The sequence below is a fragment of the Hypomesus nipponensis genome, chromosome 27 (genome assembly GCF_054491055.1).
Source record: "Hypomesus nipponensis isolate SF chromosome 27, ASM5449105v1, whole genome shotgun sequence".
NCBI lineage: Eukaryota > Metazoa > Chordata > Actinopteri > Osmeriformes > Osmeridae > Hypomesus > Hypomesus nipponensis.
The window spans coordinates 3,952,198-3,977,268 of NC_140387.1; the positions used below are offsets into that span (position 1 = coordinate 3,952,198).

At 46.3% G+C, this 25,071-nt stretch overlaps 3 protein-coding genes across 10 annotated transcripts in view; 1 reads left to right on the forward strand and 2 right to left on the reverse strand.

Annotated features, from left to right (window-relative positions):
- Positions 1-1,872: 1,872 nt before the first annotated feature.
- Positions 1,873-7,076, forward strand: LOC146220468 (leukemia inhibitory factor receptor). Its single transcript, XM_084694265.1, has 13 exons — positions 1,873-1,937; positions 2,046-2,209; positions 2,313-2,455; positions 2,564-2,711; positions 3,193-3,275; positions 3,429-3,633; positions 3,778-3,960; positions 4,151-4,282; positions 4,443-4,598; positions 5,289-5,435; positions 5,616-5,709; positions 5,863-5,944; positions 6,112-7,076. The coding sequence occupies exons 2-13, from the start codon at positions 2,065-2,067 to the stop codon at positions 6,694-6,696; spliced, it is 2,103 nt and encodes a 700-aa protein (XP_084550391.1). The 5' UTR covers positions 1,873-1,937; positions 2,046-2,064; the 3' UTR covers positions 6,697-7,076.
- A 75-nt stretch (positions 7,077-7,151) lies between these two features.
- On the reverse strand, positions 7,152-15,362 carry srek1 (splicing regulatory glutamine/lysine-rich protein 1). Of its 5 annotated transcripts, none has more exons than XM_084693825.1 (12): positions 15,131-15,362; positions 14,887-15,020; positions 12,429-12,547; positions 11,971-12,156; positions 11,555-11,733; positions 11,307-11,437; positions 10,918-11,026; positions 10,369-10,482; positions 9,869-10,012; positions 9,420-9,491; positions 9,156-9,288; positions 7,152-8,739 (listed from the first exon to the last, which is right to left on the reverse strand). In XM_084693825.1, exons 1-12 carry the CDS (start codon positions 15,256-15,258, stop codon positions 8,608-8,610), a joined length of 1,581 nt encoding a protein of 526 aa, XP_084549951.1. In that variant the 5' UTR covers positions 15,259-15,362; the 3' UTR covers positions 7,152-8,607. The 5 variants fall into 5 exon arrangements, with proteins under 5 accessions (XP_084549951.1, XP_084549953.1, XP_084549954.1 ...); XM_084693827.1 differs by lacking the exon at positions 15,131-15,362 and adding an exon at positions 13,800-13,980; XM_084693828.1 differs by lacking the exon at positions 9,869-10,012.
- Positions 15,363-15,632: 270 nt separating this feature from the next.
- The window catches only part of erbin (erbb2 interacting protein), a 52,545-nt gene continuing 43,106 nt past the window's right edge, over positions 15,633-25,071 (reverse strand). The window contains exons 22-27 of one of the 4 annotated variants that reach the window (XM_084693756.1): positions 23,834-23,986; positions 22,215-22,265; positions 19,942-20,103; positions 19,273-19,365; positions 19,089-19,163; positions 15,633-18,883 (exon numbers count right to left, since the gene is read on the reverse strand). In XM_084693756.1, the coding sequence (XP_084549882.1) occupies positions 18,776-18,883; positions 19,089-19,163; positions 19,273-19,365; positions 19,942-20,103; positions 22,215-22,265; positions 23,834-23,986 (642 nt within the window). In that variant the 3' untranslated portion in view covers positions 15,633-18,775. Of the gene's footprint in view, positions 18,884-19,088; positions 19,185-19,272; positions 19,366-19,941; positions 20,104-22,214; positions 22,266-23,833; positions 23,987-25,071 lie in introns of all 4 variants that reach the window. The other 3 variants (XM_084693757.1, XM_084693758.1, XM_084693759.1) reach the window with 3 other exon arrangements.

The window sequence follows — 25,071 nt, forward strand, 5'->3', positions numbered from 1 at the left end:
GTAAACCTGTACAGCAGGGCCTGTTGAATATGGGGCTTATCAGGTACATATAAAATACTTAAACTACAAGGGTAAAGGGTTGGTGCAATTACTTTTCATGTCTTTGGAATATACTAATGACAGGCAGTTCATCTTTAGCATTAGTTATCAAAACTGTGGGGCTTTAATAAGATAACTGATGTGAAATTGATAACACATGTATCTAAAAGCAACACTAAACAATCCTATTGCCCACCTCAGGCCCCTATTGGATGCCCACTAAATTCACCACAATCTATGAACCTAATTACCTGCCTGAATTTGCATCCGAGTTTGTGGTTTCACGATGTCACGATGCATCACAACCATGTAGCCACTTAAAATCCACACCCACAAGCAGAGCATAGACATAGATCAAAGCACACGGAGACAGCACACAGACTGCTGCAGCCATGAAGCTGGAGTTTATTTAACCACAGTAGCACACACAGATGAAAAGAACAATGCCCTTTCTGCTCAGCCTTGTCCCTCGTGTAATCGTTGGTAAGTACTGCCATTTTGTTTCGTGCTTCTTATTTGGTTGTTTGGTTGTTGAACTTATCATTCACGTTCACTACCTTGTGTTTTTTCTTGTATTTTAGACAAAAGTATTAACCCTTGTGCTGCCTTTGGGTCATTGTGACCCACCTTTTGCACCACGACTGTGGGTCACAATGATCCGAAGGCAGCACAAGGTTAATGCACTTGTCAATCATTCACAATTGAACATGGTCTTTTTACTGTACTAGTAGCATTGCAAATGTTTTCAATAAGCCTCATTTCAATGAGATTTGAAAAAACTGTTCATCCTTCTGTCCAGGTCTTTTGTTTATATACTACTTCCTTCCCTTCACCACAGCCAAGGATTCTCCAGGTATTTCAGAATAATTTTTGCGAGATTTTCCTCAAAACTAGATTCTGACTGCTTTAGGGTCATTGTCAAATGTTGTGTGGCTGCTGTCGTTTTTTGGAGATAAGATACATCTGTCTGTACTGGTGGCAAGTACATATTTTTTTGCTTTGTAGATAAATAGACCCTGCAAGCCTTTCCTCATTCACAAGTACGTGTTGACTGTTGACCTGAAGATTGACAATCTGGAAAAAATTAGGGATTTCTTGCGCGCTTATGCTAATCATAAGAGTAGATCAGACACCGCCTTATCAAATCAACATTCATTTGTATAGCCCTTTTTTCAAGCAATGTCACAGATGGCTTCACACATGCCCACAGAACTGCCCGTCTGACAGCCTAATGATCCGTTCATGTATTCACTTATTTCATTCACATTTGCATTAGGTAACCTACATTATGTTCTGACAACACTGGTCTATGATGCATTATCCGCTTGATTGATCTTCATCAACAGCATATTTTCAAACATGAGAGTAGCACCTAGGTGAGCTGAGATGACTGCGACCAGTGTACCCATTGTTTCTGCAAGTTGTGAATCCAAGCTAGCACACTGTCATTTGCAACTTTTTCTTGCTTTTCTCATTTGAAGAAATTGTATGATTTAGAAAAACAGAAAAGATTGTGTACAAAACAAAGGGTCTTTTGTAAAAAACAGATTTTATTCACTGTACCTAATAATTGTTTCAGTGCGTTTTCGCAGAATCTCGTGTCATGAACACTGTGCCGTATCTCAAGGTAATGGGGTCATCCGTTTAATGCTCTGCTCTGTAATGTCTGAACTGTACCCTGTTTTTAGATGTCGATGAGAATGAGGAACAAATAAGTTATTCAAATGAAACAGATATCACCAATCATTTGATCTATTCCGGTATTATTGTCTTTCAGATGGAGTTCGTGGATTGAATTGCTATGGTTACATTTCAAATATTAATTTGGAAAAAAATTGGATATGTGTTTGGGAATCTGGAAAACAAGCTTCAAGCCAGTACACACTTTACGTTCTACAGTACGTTAAATCAGCAACAGTTTGTCTAAATTCAAGAAGGAAAACAAGGCGAAGACAATATTGCATGTTTCCATTTTATCCATCAATAAACCGTTTTTTTTTTTCCAGAAAGAAAACACGTTGCACAATGTTTGCTAACATATCTATAATGTCTCAAATACTTACACGCAATGATTTGTTTGAGAAATGGAACATGACAGTCCATGTTGTCGAGAAAAATGACTTGGGGAACTGCACCAAGGATGTGTTCACAGGCGTCCCACAAGATTTGGGTGAGATTGGTTTGACCATTGAAGCCTCTTGTTCCTTTCAGCTTTGTGAAAAGCAGCAACATGAGAACAGAGTAATGACAGTATCCTCGTCTTCACATTGCAGTTCGCTGTGGTCCCCCAACTAAGGTCCACTTCAGTCGTCATTCTAGACAGCTGGAAGTGAATGTTTCCTGGCAACTGAAGAAAATGGATACCAATCCTTACATTGTGAAGTACTGGACACACGAGAACCAAACCAAGGAAACGGTGGGCCTATCATTCCAAGAACAGTTTGTTTTATTTTATTGAAATGTTAAAGTTGGATGCTTCATTCCCTTCCAGTGGTTGATTCTCCCTTTATCTTGGACTTTGTAGCCTACAGTACTGTCCAAGGATGTGAAGACGTGCATTGTCGATAATCTTAACGCCTCGCTGCCCTATAAGATACAGATTCAGTGTGTTGCCAGTGAAAAAGGATTATGCAGACAGTGTTTGTGGAGTGACATTTTTCGAGTCTCACCAGGTAAGGATATCTTGTTTAAGCTTTCCATCAGACGAGGTACAAGTGTTTAACATAAAAAGGGCAGCGTTCTGTCCTTTTTATGGACGGAATGCTCCATAAAAAGGACAATGCCACCAGGCTCCTGTACGGTCATTGACAATTTTGCACTATTATACTGTACTCAACTTAGGTTAGCATAGGTTATAGGGTTGAAATAGGTTTTGTGCATTTACGGTTAGTATTATTTATTGTTATCTGTAATTTAGGAAGTTTTAATATTTGGGTTAGTATAGTCGATTATTTATTGCCATCTGTATATTTGGGAAGTTTCACTTATTTAAGCTCAGCATAGATGTAAATTATGTTCTGTGTACTTATGTTATGTTATGCCAGACGCTTGCGTTGTCTTGTCTTAAGAATTTCAGTGCCCAGTCTGATCTTGTGTTGTTCTGTGTACCTGACAAATAAAAGACTTGAACTTGAATTTTGCCCCTTCTCTCAGAACTTACTGTTAAGCCTTTTATCGAGGAGATAAAAGAGATTCCTCAGCCCGAAGGAAGACGGATTATTGTTATAAAATGGAAGGTAATTATTTTCAACAAATAAAAACATAAAAGTTAAACACTGCGTGGTGTTGACGTCTCAGTATACATCTGAGGTGCAATATTTTCAGTTGGACGTGTTTGAACCACAACGTCTCATGTCATGTCAGCTTCCTATCGCCATCCCATTTGATAGTTTGCCGAGGCAGAGATCGCAGAGGGCTACCATGTGACCGTGGAGAAACTCTCTGGAGAGACTTCCAGAAACACGTTCAACTCCACCAGACCTGAGATTAGCCTGGTCCTCTCCCACTCGGCCTATCTCCTCAACATCTCTGCCTTCCACAGTGCTGCCACTTCTCCTGCATTAGAGTGGACAATCGCTCCATTAGTAGAGAAAGGTGACACTCGTGGCGATTGTTTTGAAGTATTTCTGATTTGATGTTGGCGTACTGACAGTGAGGCAGGATGACGTCGAGGTGACTGTATCAACCGTTGTAAATGGATGAGAAAAATAATTAAGTGCTCTTGATTTGTCTCTGCAGACCTACCTCCCGAGAGGCTGAATGTCACATTCAGTGGCAACTCCTCCTTTATAATCTCCTGGCAACATGACTTGGTGAAAACATACAGCTGCTTTTGTGTGGAGTGGTGGCGGAAAGGAGAGAAACCAGCTCACAAGTCTTTCTATGAAAAGGAGAACCACTATGAAGTTATAACCTTGAAGGGTGAGAGATCAGTCTCTCTGTTGATGAACTCTCTTGATTGTATATTACGAGTTAGGGATGGTAAAAAGACAAAACACTTCATAATAACCATCCAACTCTACCGGTTGCACATCGTTTTTTTTTTCTTTCTGCATACAGACTTGTGACTTCCCACTAACTGAACAACACTTATTGTTAATTCCTGAATCAGAACCTCTGCAGCCCTACGAGAGATACACGTTCACCCTCCACACACGACCAGACAGGGACACGTGCAACCTGAAGAAGATCAACAACAGTGAGGCCACCTATGGGAACATCCATGCCTACATCACCGAAGGACGTGAGTTTGAGATTGAAATACCGTTTTCACCACTCGTGTGCTTTCGTCGAGTGAACTTCCTGAAGGGTCGTGTCCGTAAAATGCTCTGCTATTTCCACAATCCGATTTTTGCGGGGAAAGTACAGTAGCGTGTCGTCATCTTTTCTGTCGGCTGTCCCAGGTCCCAGCAGTGCCCCAGGGAACGTCGGCAGTGGCAATGAGACCCAGACCTCTGTGATGATCGTGTGGGACCCCGTCTCTGAAGAGGACAGCATGGGGTTCCTGCAGGGTTATCACCTTTACTACAGCGAGGATGAAGCAGCACACACAGAGACCAGTAAGCACTGGGCTCAATCTAGATCAGGGAGTCGGCAACCCCGGTCCTCCAGGGCCGCTGTCCTGCAAGTTTCAGATGTTTCCCTGCACCAGCACGCCTGATTCAAAATCAATGGTCATTACCCGGCTTACACACAGAGCTTGATAACGACCCGTTCATTTGAATCAGGTGTGCTGGAGCAGGGAAACATCTAGAACATGCAGGACAGCAGCTCTCTATGACCAGCGTTTCCTACCCCTGATCGCGAGGGTATCTATCACGCCAGACTGAATGAATATAGTGCAAGTCTGAGTCTTCTTGTCATGTGACGATTGCTTGGTGGAGGATGGTGAAAACATAGCAGAGCTGTCATTGGCATGGACTTGGACAAGACACAAGCATTTAGACCAAATCTAGGTGTCCAGTGTTATACATGGGTGAAGTGGAAGCGTCAATATCATTTGCAGTGAATCTTTCACCAGGCTTTATTTTTGCCCAGTGGTTCGTTTGAAGGGGATTTCCTGTTCACACTCAGCTATATTTATCACACTATATCTAACGGTGGCTTTCTTGGCTGCATGGGGAACTGTACATTTACAGTTTGTTCCCTGAAGACCAGTTTTTGGTCCCCATCAAGATTAGAAATTGTCTGTTGTTGTCTGACTGTTTTTCCTGCACTTTACTGGCTGCCCGTCGGCTCTGTGCTTGCAGACCTCACGGTGGGCCCAGGATCAAACAGCTATGAGCTTAAGGATCTTAAAAGCGGTCAACAGTACCAAGTCCAAATGTCGGCGTTCACCAGGGCGGGGGTTGGTGTTCGGAGTTCAGCTGCGTACTTCGCAACAAAGAAACCACAAGGTGTCCTATCAATCTATCTATGTCTATCAGTCTCACATCCAATCTGAAGACAACTTTGTTACATTTATTTCCACTCTTATGTTTTTAGCAAGCAACAGTGAGTTCATGGGTGGACGAAAGATGTGCGGTGAGTGAATGTTTGCTTTCACTGCTCATTGCTGTGTGCCTTACTCCATGTAGATTTCATGACTACCGGTGTGGCCCTGACAGCTCTGGTTGGCCTAATCGTTGTGTCAATGTTTGGGTGTCATATCTCACCACTGTTGATAAAAAGGTATGACTATTTTTGGTCTTTTGGGCTTTACAGTTCAGATATAATATTTATATTCAGTAATTACCACCAAGTGGTAGTATATTTATTGGAAATGAAATCATATTGCTTTAGAAGGCAGAGCAACAGAAAACAGGTTATTTTATTTGCTTTCAGAGCAAAGAGTGTATGTTGGCCTATGATACCTAATCCTAGCAACAGCTACGCCATCCAGGACATAAAGGGAGTCTGTGAGTTGGTAAGTTTAATGAAATTGACTATTCTTCAAATATGTTACAGTAAGGTCCTTATTTTAAGTACATTCACTGTCAATTTACCAAGATTTGAATGTTTTCGTTGAACTCAATCTTTTGTACAGTTATTTGTTATTTGTAATTAGGATTTGTTTTTTGTTTTTCTATCTAGGAGCTCCTGGAACCGATAAAAACCCAGAAAATGGAAGGAGAGGGAGATTCCAGCAGTCTACAACTCATTGAGAAAGTGGCTGAAAAGTCTAATATTAGCAACTTTAACTGTGGTTTTGACTCAAACCTGCACTGCAACCGAGAACATGAGCACATCAATAACAAGACTCCTCTGTCTGAATCAGCCTGCGAGGGCCTCTCATCACATCCCAGCTGTGGGGGAGTGTGTCAGAGAGACTTCCTCTCCACAACTACTGAGAGAATAGATAAAGATCTGACTTCTGTCTGTGCTACACCTTCCTCTGTGAACATGCAGCACCCAGATCGTGGCCCCATAAGCCACCAAGCAGTCTTCACGACTGACTATACAACCATGGAGCTGTTTCAGATGGCCATGCCTCTGGATTCTCGGCCGTCCACTGCCTCAGCTGACAACCAGGAACAGAGACTAACCGGGGACAAGGATTTGACTTCACTGAGACCGGAGTTGGACTACGTGCGGCAGTCGCTGTGCAATGCCCTCTTTCTGTCCCAAGGGGGCCTCCTTCCACACCAGAACACAGAAAACTGCTACACTGCTCTATGAGAATGTTTGGAATTTTGGGAAGTAGAAGGTTGACACACGTTACTTACATACTGCATATCGGTAGTTATAGCGTGAATATATATATATATATATATATCTCCATTTGCATAATTCTTGGTCCTTGTAGCATGACTTGGAAATGAATCCCTGCCAATGCGACAAGAAACCAAGGGGTCAGATGGCTGAGCGGTTAGGGAGTCAGGCTATAAATCAGAAGGTTGTTGGTTCAATTCCCGGCTGTGCCAAATGAAGTTGTGTCCTTGGACAAGGCACTTCACCCTACTTGCCTCGGGGGGAATGCCCCTGTACTTACTGTAAGTCACTCTGGATAAGAGTGTCTGCTAAATGACTGTTTGTAAATGTAAACCAAGCAAAGCTTTTCTTTTAACAGAGACACGGGCAGTGTCTACCACAAAGGATACATATATCAAATCCGCTATCGCATTAACAAATACTTCGAAGCAAATATTCTTTATTTGATAACTTTTCTGCAAAGATTTATGTGATATACATGTTTTTGTCAAATGTACAAATACGGTATATGTGGACTACACACACACACACACATGCAACCAAGATGGCCGAAGCAGCATGACCAAAACCACCAAACCCGTTACCGTGGCGACCTCTCATCCTTTGTGCCAGTTTCACCATCCACAGCCAGCATGTACACCAAGAATAACCCAACAACAAACTGGACATATAGTTTCTACTGTTGGATACAAGTATATAAAAAATAAATTATTTACGTCATTTGTTAAGATATTAGTCTTGTGTGACATATTTACTCAACATAAAAACAATGTTCGCTGGCCTCGCCTCAGTCCCAAGGTTTGTGTATAATAATAAGGTACAGGTCTGTCCCTTCTACACATACAGCACACAGTCAATTCAGTGGAATATGGCAAAGTAGGTCACATGGTTCAACTCTTCATCTAAAGTTACAGTAACTACCAGCAACAAATACAAAATTGAAATAAAAGCTCAACAGCAAAAGTAATGGGGGCACATACCAAAGGATGGTGTTTCAACAGCCATTGGGTACAAAATACAGAATTCTGATAATCAAAATACAAAAAAAAAAAAAAAAAAAAAAAAAAAAAGACGTAGAATTCAGTAAACACACAAAAAAAAAGATTTAAAAACCAATCACTGAATATCAAGACAACACGACTTCAAATGACGTCCGAAACTGCCCGATCACATAAAGAAACCTCACCAGGACAATACGTTTCTTTAGAATCCTAACAGCTCTTTATACAGTATACTAATACAGTGACTTTTGTACAATCTCAGTCTAGGCACTTTGACTTGCCTGTGCTCACAAGCAACGCATTGACTTGTGTGTTGAGCTGAACTTCAGTGTGGTCCTGGGTCTTGGGTACAAGACACTGTACTGCAACATCTCTGACTACTTATACTTCATATGAATATTCAATTTCATCACTATATCAATGTTGAAATCCGTTTTTAGACAATGACTACAGAAACGTTGAGTGAGGGGTAGTGCACACACTGATCTTAGAATTATGTTTTTTTTTTATAAACTGAAAATGTGTGCAGCAGAAAGAAAAGGAATACAACTATTCATGTAAAACCGTATTCACTAATAAAGAAAGAGTCCAGGTTCCTTTTTCCATATGAATATCATATAATGGCAGGATCACAGCCACATGGTTATGGACTCTGCCTTCTCTCACAGCTACACACTTCTCATTAGCTGAACACACAACTCAAAGCTAGTCAACTAGAAATGGCCATGGCAGATTGGTGATGATTGAGGTTTTGGCAAATTGTTGTGCCATTTCAGGGAACTGTTGCATGTGTGTGTGTGTGTGTGTCTGTGTGTGTGTGCGATTGCAAGTCCATACGAGATCATAAAGTAGCAAGCCAGGTGCCTGCACAGTCAGTTCATGCTGTGATGTCATCGTCTGGGTATGTGCTATGACTGCCGTTGTGCCGGGCGCAGGGTGATGACATCACGTCTTCGCTGGGTGTGGCCGAGTCTTCCCTGTTGTCTCTCCTCGCTCTGTCCTTTTCCACCTGAAACAGCACAGCAACAGTCTAATTTCCTACCATACGCAACGCAGAACCAGGGCAGGTCCAGAGCAATCGGTGGGGCACAGATGAGAGCCAACTGGCCTGGTGTACTGTAGTAGCAGTTTTCAGTGCACAAATGCGAGAGGAAAATAAATCCATAAAATTGCAATTGGCAGCCAAAGGTCCCCATCAATTTTCAGTACAAAAAATACATGGTTATATAGCTCATAATTAGTTATGAGCTTGCTTATGCTTTCAACAAGTACATTTGGAGCTGAGCTGGGTGTGGTTCTTAGGGGCCTGATTGAATTGAGGTCATCGCATAATCGAGGAAACGTTCAGCGACGTTTCAGAGAGCCAATAGCCACTTCTGGTGAGATGCATTGGGGCGGCGGCGCTGCTAGCAGGGGGGAGCTCACCGTGACCTTGGCAGGTTTAGCCCTGCGCTCCGTCCGCTCCTGCCCTCGGCTGCTCTTCCTCCTGGAGGTGGATCTCTCCCTCCGCCCCCTGCTGATCTCCCTGGCCCTCTCCCTCCTCTTCTCCTTCCTCCCCCTGGAACAGAGACACAGGGGCAGCGCTCAGTGACCGCTGCGGCGGCCACGCCACAGCACGTGCGGGCGGGCCAGGCGGGCGTGTGTTTACGTGGGGGGTTCGGAGTGTGGTGGAACGGCGAGATGGTTTACCTCTTGGGCGTGGGCGAGCGGGCTTTCCTGCGAGGGCTTCTGGATCGCTCCCGACTTCGTCTGCGGTGGCCCCTGGGAATACGACACGCACGCAACGTTTCGACGTCAACTCTTACCTTTCCAAATACGCAGAGACTAGCCAAATGTCATGTCCTAGACCTGGTCTATGTTCCCATAATTATTGTTGCAGTCTGGTAAACGTAATTTACGACAAACGTAAAATTCCGGGCACCAACGTACGACTGATGACTCAAGGGGCATCATTTACTGTCGAGTAAAAACATCCTCCCTCCCACACCAATCATTTCCCGAGTGGAACACCTCAGTCTACAATGTCAAAGGTCACAAGTCCAGAGGTCAGGCAGAAAAGGTCACGGTCTACAGTGTCGGGCGGGGTCAAAGTGTCATCCAGTGTGCAGGGGTCGCCCAGCGTGTCAAGTTCTGCTGACCTGATGGCGCTTCCCGACCCCGGGAAGCCCCCGTAGCTGTCTGCGGGAGCTTTGCCCTTTGTCTCCTTCTGTGTCCTATCACCCTTCTCTTGAGGGCCTTCCACCTTGCCTCTCATTTCCACATCCTTGTCTTTCCGCCTGTCCCTGAGGGACAGCGGAGAGCGGGTCACTCACTCTGTCCCTTTCAAGAGTACAAAACGGGTACAAACCACAGAGACAAACTGGAGCCCAGTGACTCGACTACAACGTCATCAAAACAACTGGAAACAGATGTCATTTATTAGTCTAAGAGTTGTGTTTTGTACGTTTTCTTTTGAGGGGGGGGGGGAGGGGGATTTTGAAGGCGAGTCACTGCTTTAGACCAAGATTTAGGCTAGAACTGAATGTTGAATGTTGGTTATTTCTGAATAGTGCTTGTTCTAAAAGCCTTGGAGGCTCTAAACACCGGCGAGCGGGCAAGATGGCAGGGTGAGGTGAGGGCGGGCGGGTGACGCAAGTACCTGGACCTGGAGCGGCTTGGCCTCCGGTCCCTGGAGCGAGACGGCCTCCTGCCTGACCTCCTGGAACTGTGGCGGTCGCTCAGCCGGGGTCGTGACCTCTGGATGGGCTTACTCCTACACAGGTGGACACGCATGGGGAACAGACATTATAGCACTTCTAAGTGCACTTTTGTGCAAAAATTCCCAAATGACAAAAAAAAGAGAAATGTTTATATTCTGCTGCATTTATTATTTTTTTTCCACACACACACACACACACACACACACACACACACACACACACACACACACACACACACACACACACACACACACACACACACACACACACACACACACACACACACACACACACACACACACACACACACACACACACACACACACACACACACACACACACACACACACACACACACACACACACACACACACACACACACACACACACACACACACACACACACACACACACACACACACACACACACACACACACACACACACACACACGACAAAGAAAAACAAATTTCGGGATTCAGTGCCAACCTGTGGCTGGAGCGAGACCTCTTCCTGCGTGTTCGTGACCGGGACCGCGAGCTGGAGTGGGAATGCCTCGACCGCTTGGAGTGACTGGGAGAAGGCTTCTTCTCATCCTCTGAAACAGTGTTGACAGTTATCCCGCTGCACACCTGCGTACATTCACTCATCACTTATCTTGAGGAAGTCAGGTGGCTGAGCGGTTAGGGAATCGGCTTGCAATCAGAAGGGGGCCAGTTCGATTCCCGGCTGTGCCTTCACCCTACTTGCCTCAGGAGAATGTCCCTGTATTTACTGTAAGTAGCTCTGGATAAGAGTGTCTGCTAAATGACTAAATGTAAACTAATAACAACTTGAGAGGGTACAATTTCTTGTGTCGGGGTGCACCTTCGTCCTACCTGGTTCGATGGCGGCAGCGATGGTGGACTGGGCCTCTCTCACCCTCTTCATCACGTCCTCCAGCTCCTTGGCTGCGGCCTGGGGCGTCAGCTCTGGGGGCTTCACGATGGCGTTGTTGGAATGGTTAATCCTGAGAGACACACGAGGACAAACAGCCTTTGGAGCTTTCCCGTCTCAGAACGTCAACGGTTTAGAATCGAATATTTCGGGGGGGTTTTTGAAGAGGAAAGAACGTGCAAAGGCCTACTTCAGGGGTCTGTCTCCGAACATGACTCCGTTGAAATTGAGGGCTCGGGACACCGAGTCCTGATCGGCGAACTCCACGAAGGCAAAGCGCGTGGGCTGCGTCTCGTCGCCGGCCATCCGCACAAACTTCACGTCTCCCACCTGCTTGAAGAACTCCAGGAGCTGCTCTGCAGTGGTGGTCTGTGGGGGCCAGACCAGGAGACCAACTCAACACTACAAGTTACGACAGTGGACAGCAGCGGCGTCATCAAGTCACTGCGGTACATTGAGAGCGTGACAGAAACTTTTCACTGGGTCACTCTCCGACTGTGAACGTCGAAATAACGTAATATTGTTCATGTAATATGGGAATGAGGATTTTTCTTTTTTGGGGGGGGGGGGGGGGGGGGGGGGGGTAATGGGGTTTGGCTTTGTGACCTGGGAATTCAAGTTGCCGACATAAACGGTCCTCCGGATCTCATCGACCTTGGAAGGGTCCACGTTGCCCATGAGGGGGGGCTGGGAGGAGCTGCCCCCAGCCAGGGCTGTCAGCGAGGGGTCCAGGACAGTCGGAAGGGCCAACAGGTTCGCCACAGGTAGGCTCAACTGCGGAGGCTGCTGCTGCTGCAACACACACACAGAGACAAAGAGGGCCACTCAGCAATCGATGACAGCGACTTCGGACAGGACTGACTAAAGATGCCTTCTCGTATTTACGAGATTGCCAGTTAGGCCTGTGGCTGTCCTAGTCCTGGATTACCTGTTTAGGAAAAGCAGCAGCAGAACTTTTTTATTTTTTTATAAACCACAGAATGTTTGAACCACAGTTTTATCCAAAGCGACACCGCTGACTGTATAAAATTGCGCTAAATGAGTCGAACGGAGCTCGTTCTCACGTTGTGGACGGGAGGGGCGGGGGTGGGTATGGGCAGGAGCCCTCCTCCTGGGACCAGACCGGGCGAGGGGACGGCGGGCGCCAGCATAGACAAGGCTTTGGCCTCCTCGGGGATCTTGCCTGCAGACAAGAGGAGAGAGTTAGCGGACGCAGTGGCGCGACTCCTTACCCTCTGTCTCCTCTCTGTCTGCACAAATTTGCCCAGTATTTCTAGAGAAGGATGACATAGCCTTCCTGGCGCTGTACATCTTAAGAGCTCTACTCGCTACCAAGCGACTAATGTAACTGTAGCATCTGCTGCTGGGGTTTTAATGGAGGCGGAGCAGCTTCAAACTCCTCACATTCCACCCTTACGTTTGGTAAGCTAGATCCCTTCATCGCTCTTCTATCAACAGCTATGAACACACAGATGTTAACAAGACTTCTGTTCAAAAACAAAAAGGCAGATTTTTTTTCGTGTTTTTACTGTTTTTTTTTCCTCATAGATATAAAAAATTAAAAAAAAGAAATGCAGAGAATTGAGTTAACACTGAGTTATGTGTCACCTGTACTGGAAACATATTGGTCATGAACCATACGATATCAAGCATGGGCGCTTTCCCCAGGGGGCGATCGTTTCGCAGTGTTGGAAAGGTGTGCAACACAAGACAACGGATCATGATGGCTGCATCACTAATAGCACACAGAACATCAGATTCAGAAAAGAAGAACATTTTTTAAGTATCTTAAATCTCCCCAAACTTTGCTTGCCAAAAAAAAACTATTGGATTAGAAACCTTGATTGTGGTTCAGTTTGGTCATTTTCCCCATAAGAAAAAGGAGGAATGATACAGGGGCACGACTTTAGTCTTAAAAACATAGGAAATACATCTAAAAAAAGGGATTTTTGTGAAGATCTTGCATTTCCAAAGGGCTAATCGTGATCTTTAAAACAGTTAACAAGCAAACCATTAGTTTCAAACTTAATGTGCACTTGAACGTCATCTCACGGCTTTGGGTATAAGTTCACGTAAAAAGCGAAGCCATACTTTAAATTTGCCCTGCACCACAGTTCAGAGATTAGCTGTGACTGAGCTCTATCATACAATAACACCTGACTGTATCATCAAGGAACAGAGAGTCAAGTTGTGTTAGTCAGGTTCATAGCATCCCATGTGCGACACACATTCCACCTGGGTGCCATGGCAGCCTGGACAGAACTCAAATCACACACAACTTGCTGTGGAGGAGAAGGGGGGGGGGGGGGATAAACCAAAATAAACCAAAAACAATTGAGAGAAAAAAAAAAAAAAATCTAGAAATATGCAATACTGTAGTTTCTAGAGAGAGAGAAGACAGAGGACAACATGGGAAAGTATGAAAAGAAACAAACCAAAATAAAAACAAAGATAAAACAAAAAGAGACAAGGTGTCCATCTTGGAGGGCTCTGCGGGCTATTCTCCTGGTCACATTCCCCCCTTGAAGGCTGCGTTGGCCCCATCGGGGATAGTGGCTTGGAAAACAATGCCTTACTCAGGCTAGTGTAGTGTAACAGCTGGGCCAGTCTAGTCATCTGATATGCACACATAATCACACAGAAAAAACATACAAAACCAAATTAATAAACTCAGTAGCCATCCAGCACCAAGTCACGTGGATTTCAAGCATTTCAAGTGAGAGAGAATCAGTCAATCATGGTGAAACCACTTCTAACAGGTACATTAAAAGAGCAACAGTGGTTCCAGGAGAGAGGGAGAGGAAAAAAATAAAATAAAAATGAAATGCAAAAAGAGAGAAACAAGACGAAGTTAGCTGTATTTTTTTTTTTACAAACTGGATGGTTTTTAGCTACAATGACCTTGAACTGATCTTGAAACTCATTTCTAATCTTATTAGTGAAGTTACACAATCTATACCAAACATCAGTTATGACATGTAGCCGATTTTAATGTTAATGCACTCCTTTGATGTTCATATGTAGGCCTAACTTGTATCTCATCGTGACTTCCGGCTATGTCGATCTCACGGTACTACCCAGTGTTCGAATTCTGTCAGGGGTCTGTTAGGGGGGGTTTCCTTGTGGGCGGTGGTGGGTAAGATGAATGGCACGGCATCCTATACATCTTTTTTGTTGTTGTTGGACTTATGGTAAATCCAGAAGCCCCCCCACCTCTGCCTTAATTCGAACACTGGTATTACCTTGCAGAGAGAGAATATCATACAAGACCATATCAAAATGAGATGACTGTATGGAAACAACGTTCTGCCTGGTAACTACGTCCTCAAACCTGAGGCAGACTCGGATAAGCTAACAGCTAAACATGTACCGGCTGTCTGTAGGCCTGTGAGCGTCTAGGCAACTGTAATGCAATTAAGCACTAATATTATCACAGAAGTAGTACCCTACTAGTACCTTGACAAAAAAGTTACAATTAGTCACGTCACACTTGAGAAATTGTGAACAGTTACCCATACTCACCTTCAGCACATGGAACCACTATCAAAGCTCTGTCAATAAAAACAGTGTTGGTTAAATGTTGTGCCACACCAACACTGGATGGCTCTCGATACTTTACGTAACATACTTTGGACGAGAAAGAGAGAGGTGCATTGCTGTAAGATAGAAACAGAAAAAAAACTAGGTAAGTAATTGATTTAGGTAACAGTTAGGCCATATATCCCCGATGTTGCTTTAGTAAGCCTACCGCGAAAACTGCACTTACTCCGGCGGGTATAGCCGCAACTCCTCGATGTCCCCAAGAAAGCCAAATAGAGTGCGCATTTGCTCACTACTCACGGCAGACGAAAGATTGGTTATTTGAACTACAGCTGTTCCAGGAATTCCACTCATTGTTGGCGTTGTTTAGTGCTGAAAAGAAATAAATACTGTTTGAAATCTTCAGACGATATTAATTGTCTAAAAGGTTTGGAGTCGGACCTTGTTCTACGAACTGGAAACAGGGATGACTGAACAGACAGCGCCACCGTGCGGAAAGGATGTCCATGGATGCAGGTCCCTCTTTTACCACATCTGAACGTTTCCTCAAATACAGCATGAGCTTCATGCTCCAAATATACCAAGAATTTTCAACAAGTTCGTTAAGATTGGTGTTTACATTGCACCCTTACGTTTATATAAATGCTGTATGGTGTGCATTAATTGGCTAGGTATTTTTTTAATTACGACTTTAATGGAAAACCATTTTATTAAATGAGACACAGCAATTCTTAAAGAGCATTAGTTTATTTCTTATTCTCCACAGGTTACCTCAGAAACAGTATAATTATATACAAAATCTGGAATGTTGAATAAATGCATATCAATAATTTTACTGTAGCAGTTTCCAGAGAAACATTTAAAATGGTAGCTATACATTGAAAGGACTGCCTCTGAATTGCAATTTATTGCTGGTTTTACAAACAGGTAACTAATGCCATGATTAATTCAGCTTTTTTACTCTTTAAAAGTATTTACATTTGATTAGTAATGTCTAAAATCCACAGGAGACTGTGCTAAATAAATAAAAACAATGAAAGTGTGAATATGTGTTCTTGAATATGGCAAAAAGATTTGACTTGATTCCCCCGATTGTCTACACCTATCAATCTACCAGACTATACCACCTCTTTGCCATAAATGTAAAAATTATGAGTGACCCAAAACCTGTCAACAGATTGTTCCTATTCCCAGCAACAACAAGAAAAAAGGCAAAACAACAGCGCCAGAAACAAGCAGCACATAAAAAAATGATGACAATGTTTTAATCTCTGAATATGGTGCACTGTATGGTCCATGGGAAACGCATCATGAACCCGTCAACCTGTTTGCTCATTAGACCAAAGTGACCCAAGCGACACGTATGTCTTCCACTCTCTTCAGTGTGTCACTGGAGCTACAGTACAAAAAGGACATTTTCAGTTTGAGGGTCATCTTAAAAGGGAATTTATACCACCAGGAAGAGGGCAAACATCACTTGCACAGTGTTTTCCATCTGATTCAACAATGCACTGAGTATAATAGAGCTGTTTGCAAAATGAAACATTGAATTACAAACAGGTACAGTAGAATACATACAAATTTGTGAAGGAATGACATTCATGACCCATTGTTGAACCCCCCCCCCCCCCTCATTAAAATCAATCTATGGTAAATACTTTACATCATTTCACAATTCAGTGGTCGCATAAAAATATTTCAAGTGGGCCAAAACATTTGTAGGACTCTAATATCTAAATATGTGAATTTGATCATTTCCATCTTGATAGGAAACACGTCTCAATGAATAAGTCATCACTGAGTCGACTATTCATTGGGTGATTTCATGCAACAACACATACATCTATAATCAGCTGATCGCACAAAGCATTCGAAGCATTTAGGGTTTGTCACTTCAATGACAAATGGCCTTTTTTTGTTGTTTTTTTTTATTTATTTTTGAAGTTTTGCTGGAAATAGTTCTACGCTGGTCTAAATTCATCATTCTGCCCAAACATGTCACAATTTGGGCTTTTCATTTTCTCAGAAATCAATTCAGCTTCGAAAACGACCCAGTCAGAAGCCTAGTGTGGCATGACAGGCCTTCAACACTACATTGCAGGCTTGTATTTATTTGCTAAAAATGATATGCAGGGTGATTTCCTATGTAGTTTTTTTTTTATTAAAAAAAGATTCTTCACAATATAAAATCATGTAAACCTGTATCATTTTTTTAAAATGTCTTTAAAAATGCAAATTGGATGTCAATCTGAATCAAAATAACGCAGCTCACTATTGCTATCAAACTGATGACTTGTGTTTGCTCTGACAGTTTGTTGCGAAGATGAGTGAATATTGCTTGGGTCTAAGGGCAGCCTCACCCCCTTTACAAACAGTTCAAGGTCTATGGCACTTGACAATTTGTTTTCGTCCTTCTCAATCAACCTATTCACCATAGAATAAGTCCATGTTCAGAACACTACCTCAACATAAAGAGAATGACAAGTGTAGTCAAATGTTTGTCAAGATGTATCCTCATACAGGAAGGCAAACAGTGGTTGCTTCTCACCTTAAAAACCACACAAAAAAAGAACAAACTAAAGGATATAAATTAAAAACCCTTTAAAACTGAATTCATGCGAGTCCTTTAGTCTCCAATGGCTGTCTTATGGTTTAGGACAAACGAGGCCTAAGATGCATCTCCCATTTAGCTCTGACAGTTCCCCTCTGCAGCTTCTCTCCACCACCTGCTTTGGTTACCTAGCGCGATCCCTCCCCCTGCTCTCACACGCTCCTGGTTAGGCTCGTTGAGGCCGGGCAGTAGCCTAGCGGCATTAGCACTCCTCAACGATAGATTCACCTCTCCCCACCGGTGTGCTGCTCCACACCGTAATCCCAGTCCAACTGACATATCACATACACAAGGGCATATTACAGCATCCGCAACTCAACGTGACGTCGGGAAAGGTTTTTGTTCAGGGTTGGCGACGGCGCAGGTCTCTTCAGGTAAAAATGACGTCTTGGTGTCTGGAGGTTCCCTCCTGCAGAAGGCTAACTGAGAACAGTACCATATCGTATTCCGTGGACAGCAGGTTCACAGAGACAGTGAGGTGGACCATGAGTTCCTCTCTACCTACCCCTCGAACCGACTACCGCGTTTAGCGCCTTCCAAAAAGTCTAGCCAGGCAAAACACCAGTTCCAAACTTCATCCCAAAAGCGCTGTCGTGTCCTACATTCGTTAACACAAGAAAAGCACATAACATTGTCCCCCGGATTACATCTCACCAAAAACAATTTATGAGTGGTTTCAGCATCTTAAATATAAAAAAGAGAGACATGATTACAAAAAGAAAGGCAAACAAGATGTCAGTACAGAGGGAGCAACACCCCCTAGTGGTCAGCTGCAGTTCATGCTCTACAACAGAAACAAGACCGGACTTGGCGATGAAGGTGAAGAATATTCTTTTTAAAAACAAAAACACACACAAAATGATGGTCGTCTTCACAGAAAACACAGCTTCTCTGCTTGTGTCGGAGCGGATCACGTCTTCGGCGTCTTTGTAAAAAAATGACGGGGTTGTCCCCACAGTGATTGCTCCCTAAAACGCATGCTTCCAGATATCACCCCTCCTCTCTCCCCTCCCCCCCCCCCCCTCCCCCGACAGCCCAGGTCCACTTCATGCAGTGGTTTCTTCCCCATTATAAACAAAAGCTCAAGAAACGTCTTTTCAACGTACATTGGTTCCCCTAAAAAATCTATTTATAGACCAGACTTCTGCGTATAAAAATAAGGTGGGGGGGGGGGAACATTCCGTTTTCGGTGTCCTCCGCTTTCTTTTGTGGTGCATTTCCCTCAGCAAGGAGGGGGGTGGGGGGGTAAGAGCAAGGGCTCTATGCGGCCAGCTCTCTGACGATGATCATATCCACAGTGCTTGGGAAAGTCTTCAGGAGGGACACGGCGTTTCCGTGATCGATGTTCACAAAGTTGTATCCGTTTGCCTGCGGAAGAGACAAGGGGTTTTTAAACACGCGCCACCCGGAAAAACTGCTAAATCGCCAAAAAAATGGACGGTCTGAGGTTTTTAATCGAAAATTGACGCTGTAATCTGAACACAGAGATCGGCGCACAGTCACTGGGTTAGAGGCGACAGGATGGATCTCTGCGTCACCTGGGGCGCCGAGAGACTGTGTCAGAGGGGTTCACCTGAATGATCTTGTCTCCGGGCTGGAGGATCTTAGAAGCGGGGCCCTCTGGCTGGACCCTCGTCACAAATATGCCCTGAGAACGAGAGAGGGAAAACTGCATTCACATCAGTTTGGTTTGGGTTTCAAAGTTCAACTGAATTTTTACGCCGTTGAATGAGCAAACGGAGAGCCGGTCTACGTACGTTGTCGTCGGGGCGGAAGGGGTTTCCTCTCCCGCCGACCCCCCCTGATATACTGAAACCCAGTTCTGGATTCTTCTCCACTTTGACACGCATCTGAAAAACACCCCCCCCGACATACAGCTTACATTTACATTGTAATTTAGTAGACGCTTTTATCCAGAGCGACTTACAGTAAGTACAGGGACATTCCCCCCCGAGGCAACTAAGGTGAATTGCCTTTCCCTTAGACACAACGTCATTTCGCATGGCCGGGAATCAAACCGGCAACCTTCTAATAGCCCAATTCCCTAACCGCTCAGCCGCCCGAGCTTAAATCAGGTCACCTCCCAGACACACATCGACAGCAGGCGGCACATTTTCAAATCTTCAACCCTGTGAGGAACTTAGGACCGAACCAAACCGGCCTCTCTTCCCTCCGTTCTGGTTCATCAAGAGGAACAATCCAGAAGTCCTCTGTCGCCTCAGACTCTTATCTGACCCCCCCCCCCCCCCAAACTTGCGACTATGATGACATTTATTTCAAGGGACTTCTCCTTTTAGAGTGTAATGTAGTGGCATTGTTGGACCTTCCTTCCTTAAATGCAGTCAGATGGAGGGGGGGGGGGGCGCGTTGCCGCGGGCTGGCTGGGGGTCTAAAGTGCAGGTAAACGGGATGCGTAAGGTCCGTACCTCCTGCTGCAGGATGTCGTGGGGGAGACGCGGGGGTCCTCCGGGCTGCTGGGAGACCTTGAGCATCAGGTAGTCAATGAGCTGCTCCCTAGAGGGATGGCGTGCCATGGGGGCCTGAGACGCAGACATGGGGGCTCGCACCTGACCGTTCATCAAAGGCACCTGAAACACACACACACACACTTAGTCAATTAGCAGATGCGCTTATCCAGAACGACTTACAGTAAGTACAGGGACATTCTCCCCTGAGGCAAGTAGGGTGAAGTGCCTTGCCCAAGGACACAACGTCATTCGACACGGCCGGGAATCAAACCGGCAAGCTTCCCCCCCCCCCCCCCCCCACACACACACAGAGCATGTATGTCACAGCGGGATGGACATCCCAACATCCTGATCAACTTAGCTGATCGACACACGGATACATTCCTGCATCAGGAGGCCATGGTAATCCTTCCCCATGGTACATGGTACCACCCCCCCCCAATCATAACGAAAAATCAATAACGCAATTACCAACCCACAGGACGGATTCCCCATTCAAGCCTCCGCATTCCTCCTTCTAAGATGGAACTAATGCACAGGCAGCGCATTCATCACCAATGAGGTCATCTGTTTTGATTTGTTTTTACGGCAGCCGGGAGCGGACCAATCCGGTCTACTGACTCAACGGCCTGCAGCCGCAAAGTCACCACGAAAATCGTTTGGCTCGGTCGAAGCCGGGATGAAGTTCGCGCAGGTAATTCGATGATGTTTATTAGATCTCAAGGTTATTGGCGGGTCCTGTTAGGAGAGACACACACACACACACACACACACACACACTGGGAGGACCGGTGTCTCTGCTGGGTACACAGACTGGCTATACGAGGACAGACGGAGGCCTTCATTCTCTCCCAACAGCAACCTGACTCATTCAAGCACAACAGGCCAGAACCGGCCCATTCTGGTTCAGCATGACTTCAGCAAAGAGTGGGCACTACAGCTCAAATCTCCAGGAAGATACATTGACGTTTTCTTCACGGTGCTGAGAAGTCATTTGAGATAGACACTGATGTACGGTGGTGTACTCACCCACCATAACACAGGCCAGGAGACTCTCTTTGCAGACTAAAGAAGCCTTTGAAGAAATTCTCTAGCTGATTGACCTAAATTCCTTCAATTTCCTCAGGCTTCCTGTGTAGTGCCGTCGTGAGGTTCAGTACCAGAGCCATCCTGCAGGGGTCAGCATGGAATAAGACCCTCATTCCAACCCTGTGCTCAGTGTTTGGTTTCACTGGTTGCAGCTCCCCCTTCTTTCCTTTCCGCCTATCTCGCTGCATTTTCTCCGATCCCACTTGACGACCTGCTCAGGGAGAAGGGCCTTGGACACCTCCTACACAACTGCAGAAGGCCAGGAGATAAAACTCCCCAAACAAAACCATTCAACCATCGTGGCGGCGTTGATGTCCCCTCCCCCGGCCCCCCCTCCCCGCCCCCCTCACCAACTCAACGAGTGCACACACCTCCACACCTTGCAGTTCTCCTCATTCCGAATCCTTCGCGATTTTTTTCCCGGGAAGTGTCATTTGCAGTGTGTGTGTGTGTGTGTGTGGCATTTGACCGGAGGTATGTCGGAGTTTGCACCGCGGGGTGCGCAGAGACACGAAGCCTTTGACTGTACCACTCAGCCTTCAGATAGCCAAAAAGCCAAGCTATTTATACCGGCAGAGGAGTCCGTTTGGATTCCCAGCCGGAGGACTCAGGGCCTGCTCGAGGCGGAGGGCCCATGGGAACAGGGGGCCCTTAACAGTAATCTCTTTCAAGGCAATTCTCATTAATTAGAACTAATTAATCACTGCTGGAGAGGATGTGATGTACTGGGTCAATATCTCCATCCAGGACCTGGCTGGGCCATGCTCTACTTACAGCTCATATCTGCTCTCGTCTCGTCTGCCTGAATGGGGGGACGGAGGGCAACTCGAGTTAGACCAGAGCAATCGAGCCGAGTGGGATCTCGGGACATTGTTTATAAAACGCTCAGCTGGAATTAAATCTCCTCACGGCCCGATTTGTCCGGCAATGTTTTTTTGTTTGTTGTTGTTCTTCTTACAACTCACTAAAGTGTCCTCGGTGGATCCATTTATAAAGCAGGTATAACGTATACCGCATCGTTGATGTCACACATGGAATTGTGCCCCTGCCATGAAAACCAAAACCCAGGGCAGGAACGACCCGGCAGCAGCCGTCACCCGAGACGCAGCCCAGATCTAGATGGATGTAAACACACGACTTACTTTTCGGTCCATGGTGTAGCTCTGCTGGCCTTGGGGAGCGAAGCCGTCATCCTGGGTGGGGGCGGGGGGGGGGCGGGGGGGGGGAGAGAGAGCATCGTTAACACCTTGTCTTCATCTGTAAGACGTGTGACTCGGGGAGACGCTGTTCGTCCGGGGAGAATCATTAGCGCCTCAGACAATTAGGTCATTAAGACCGACGGATGATTCCTCGAGTCTCGTTAGAAAATCCGTCGTGCGAGGGCTGGGTTGGAGCGCACTGGATTGTAGTGTTGAAATAGCCCCCCCCCGCCCCCCCCCCAAGCTCACACAGGAAATTAGATTTGTTCCGAACCACGTTCATGGCTGCAATCACACACACTCACGCACAGCACACCACCTGCACTGTTCCTACCACCCAATCAACACTACACTACTGTATCTCCCAAACCTCCCTGACACTTACCTTGGACAGCACCCTCTGTCATCTCCGCGCACAGAGCGAGAGGTTATGGAGTGGATTCTGAAGTGACGAGATGCACGAACCGAGAGCAGGGAAGAGGCAACAGATGACTCGAGGTGCCCGTCAGAGGGGAGAGAATCGCCCGCGATTTAAGAGCGCTAAAGCACATACTAATCACCGGAGTCGGGGCTAGAATCGCACAGCTGCACACGCTGCGTTCTGATTGGAGTGGAGGCAAGGGGGGGGGGGGCAGGAGGGGGGGGATGAGTCACAGAGCCGAGTGTTTAGTGCTGCTCGACGTGCTGCTGCTATCCTCATGACAGACTGGAGGGACTGGTATGGTTACTAGAGGCTGAGAGGTGCTTAGGCCTACATCAATCAATCGCACCACACAAGGTGACATACCGGTGAGCACTCGAGTCGGCTGAGCCTTTTATTAGCACGTCTGTTTGCAGCCTGTTGACAACGTAGGAAAGGAAAAACTGAACTAAAAACGGAATTCGATGAAAAAAAAAAAAAAAAAAAAACTGAAACAAAAAAGGTTCCAAAACCATCAAAGAACATTTGATCTACTTTGCACTTGGCTAACGAGGATTCGGAGCCACGGCGGCGTCGACACATGAATGAGCTCTTCCTCGGAAGCTTCAGTCGTCGCCTAACGAGCTGGCTCTCCTTCAGGCTCCGTCCCCCCGCTTCCGAGCAAGGGACACGAGTTATGCTAAGCCTGTCTTCTTCATGGGTGCAAAGACAAAAGACGCCGCCCCCCCCCCCCCCCCCACCCTCCCCCTTCCTTAAACAAGCCCGACTGCGTCACGCACAAACAGCCCTGTCGGACTCACATCCCCCTTTCCCCCTCACCCTGTGAAGTAATCACTCCGTCCCACACAGCATGCACTCGGGGTCCAATCACCCACTAGGTCTCCTCCTACTGGGTCCAGACAACCAATCAAAACCCCCCACCACCACCACCATCACCACCACCACCACACAGACACAAGCAGGGCAGGGTTAGGTAGGGAGGCAGGCAGGCAGGTTAGCAGGGCAGACAGGCAGAGGAGAGAGCCTTATCTGGGCAGGGGCAGAGCAGGGAGCAGGGGTTTGCTCGTCGCAGCGAGCTCCAGTGGAAGGGGGGGGGGGGGGGGGTTGGAGGGGCGGGGGTTTGTTGGATGGAGGTACTCACGCAGAAGCCTCTGGCTCCGTAGGGCCTGCTGGCGTCTCCAGAGCAGCTAAAGAGCAGAGAACCTTGGCTGGCATGCAGGGCCTCTCTAGAGCTGGCGTACGGAGAGCAGCTCAGCGGGGCCAAATGGGAGTTATGGGACCGTGACAGCGCGTTCTGAACACAGGGGAGGGGACAAGGGGACCGGGCCCCACACACACACACACACTTTAGGGACCATGCAGCTCACCTCGCGCCTCCGTGAGCGGTGAATTCAACAAAAGAAACAAATCAACGTCGACAATAACGTGAGGCGCATGAGCAATGCGCCGACATGCAGTGAGTGAATGATGACGCTGGCCTCGTGAGAGGTTGAATTAGTAACAGCCGGCTTTGCATGGCAGACATAACAACATAAAACATGCTGAAGATGACAGGAAGGAAGGTGTGTCCGGATGGCTTGCATGACACGTCGCTGTGCACTCGGCAGGGGGGAAAAACAGTCAAGTAAGACATGCAGTTTGTTGTTACTGTATTAATGGAACTGAACATTTTGACATCCAAGCTTTATTATTCTATTCAGGAGGGATGGAGGAGGGGGGGGGGGGGGGGGAGTGGGCGGGAGTCCAACGATAGTGTAATGCGATTCTTCCGATAATTTCAAAGCCATCTTTATGGCCGGCTCTTTCTCGAGCACTTTGGAGGTTAGACATGCTCCGGGAGCCTGGACACGACCTCCCACACAGACTCCAGACCAGCCAGACTCCAGCCAGACTCCAGCCAGACTCCAGCCAGACTCCAGCCAGACTCCAGCCAGACTCCAGCCAGACTCCAGCCAGACTCCAGCCAGACTCCAGACCAGCCAGACTCCAGTCCAGCCAGACTCCAGTCCAGCCAGACTCCAGCCCAGAGCCAGCCGTGACTCACCCAGGCTCAGGCCCCCACACTGGCCTTCTCTCCCACCCAACTCACCCCCCCCCCCCCCACCACGTAACTGCAGCTTATGAATGGGAGAGGATGTTGTGATGATGAGGTCAGGTGGTTACTGCAAGGTCCCCTTCGGTGACATTATTAGATGTTTTATATCAGACGTCTTGTATATAAAAAAAGACAAGCACACACACACAAGAAAACGACATACACCGTACGGACTAACAGGCTGGATTACTGCGCTTAGCAACTGGCACCTTCTCGTGACCTTCAAACGATGCTTGAGAGGACCCTCCCCATCCAACTATGACTACCGACGACGCCATCGAGAC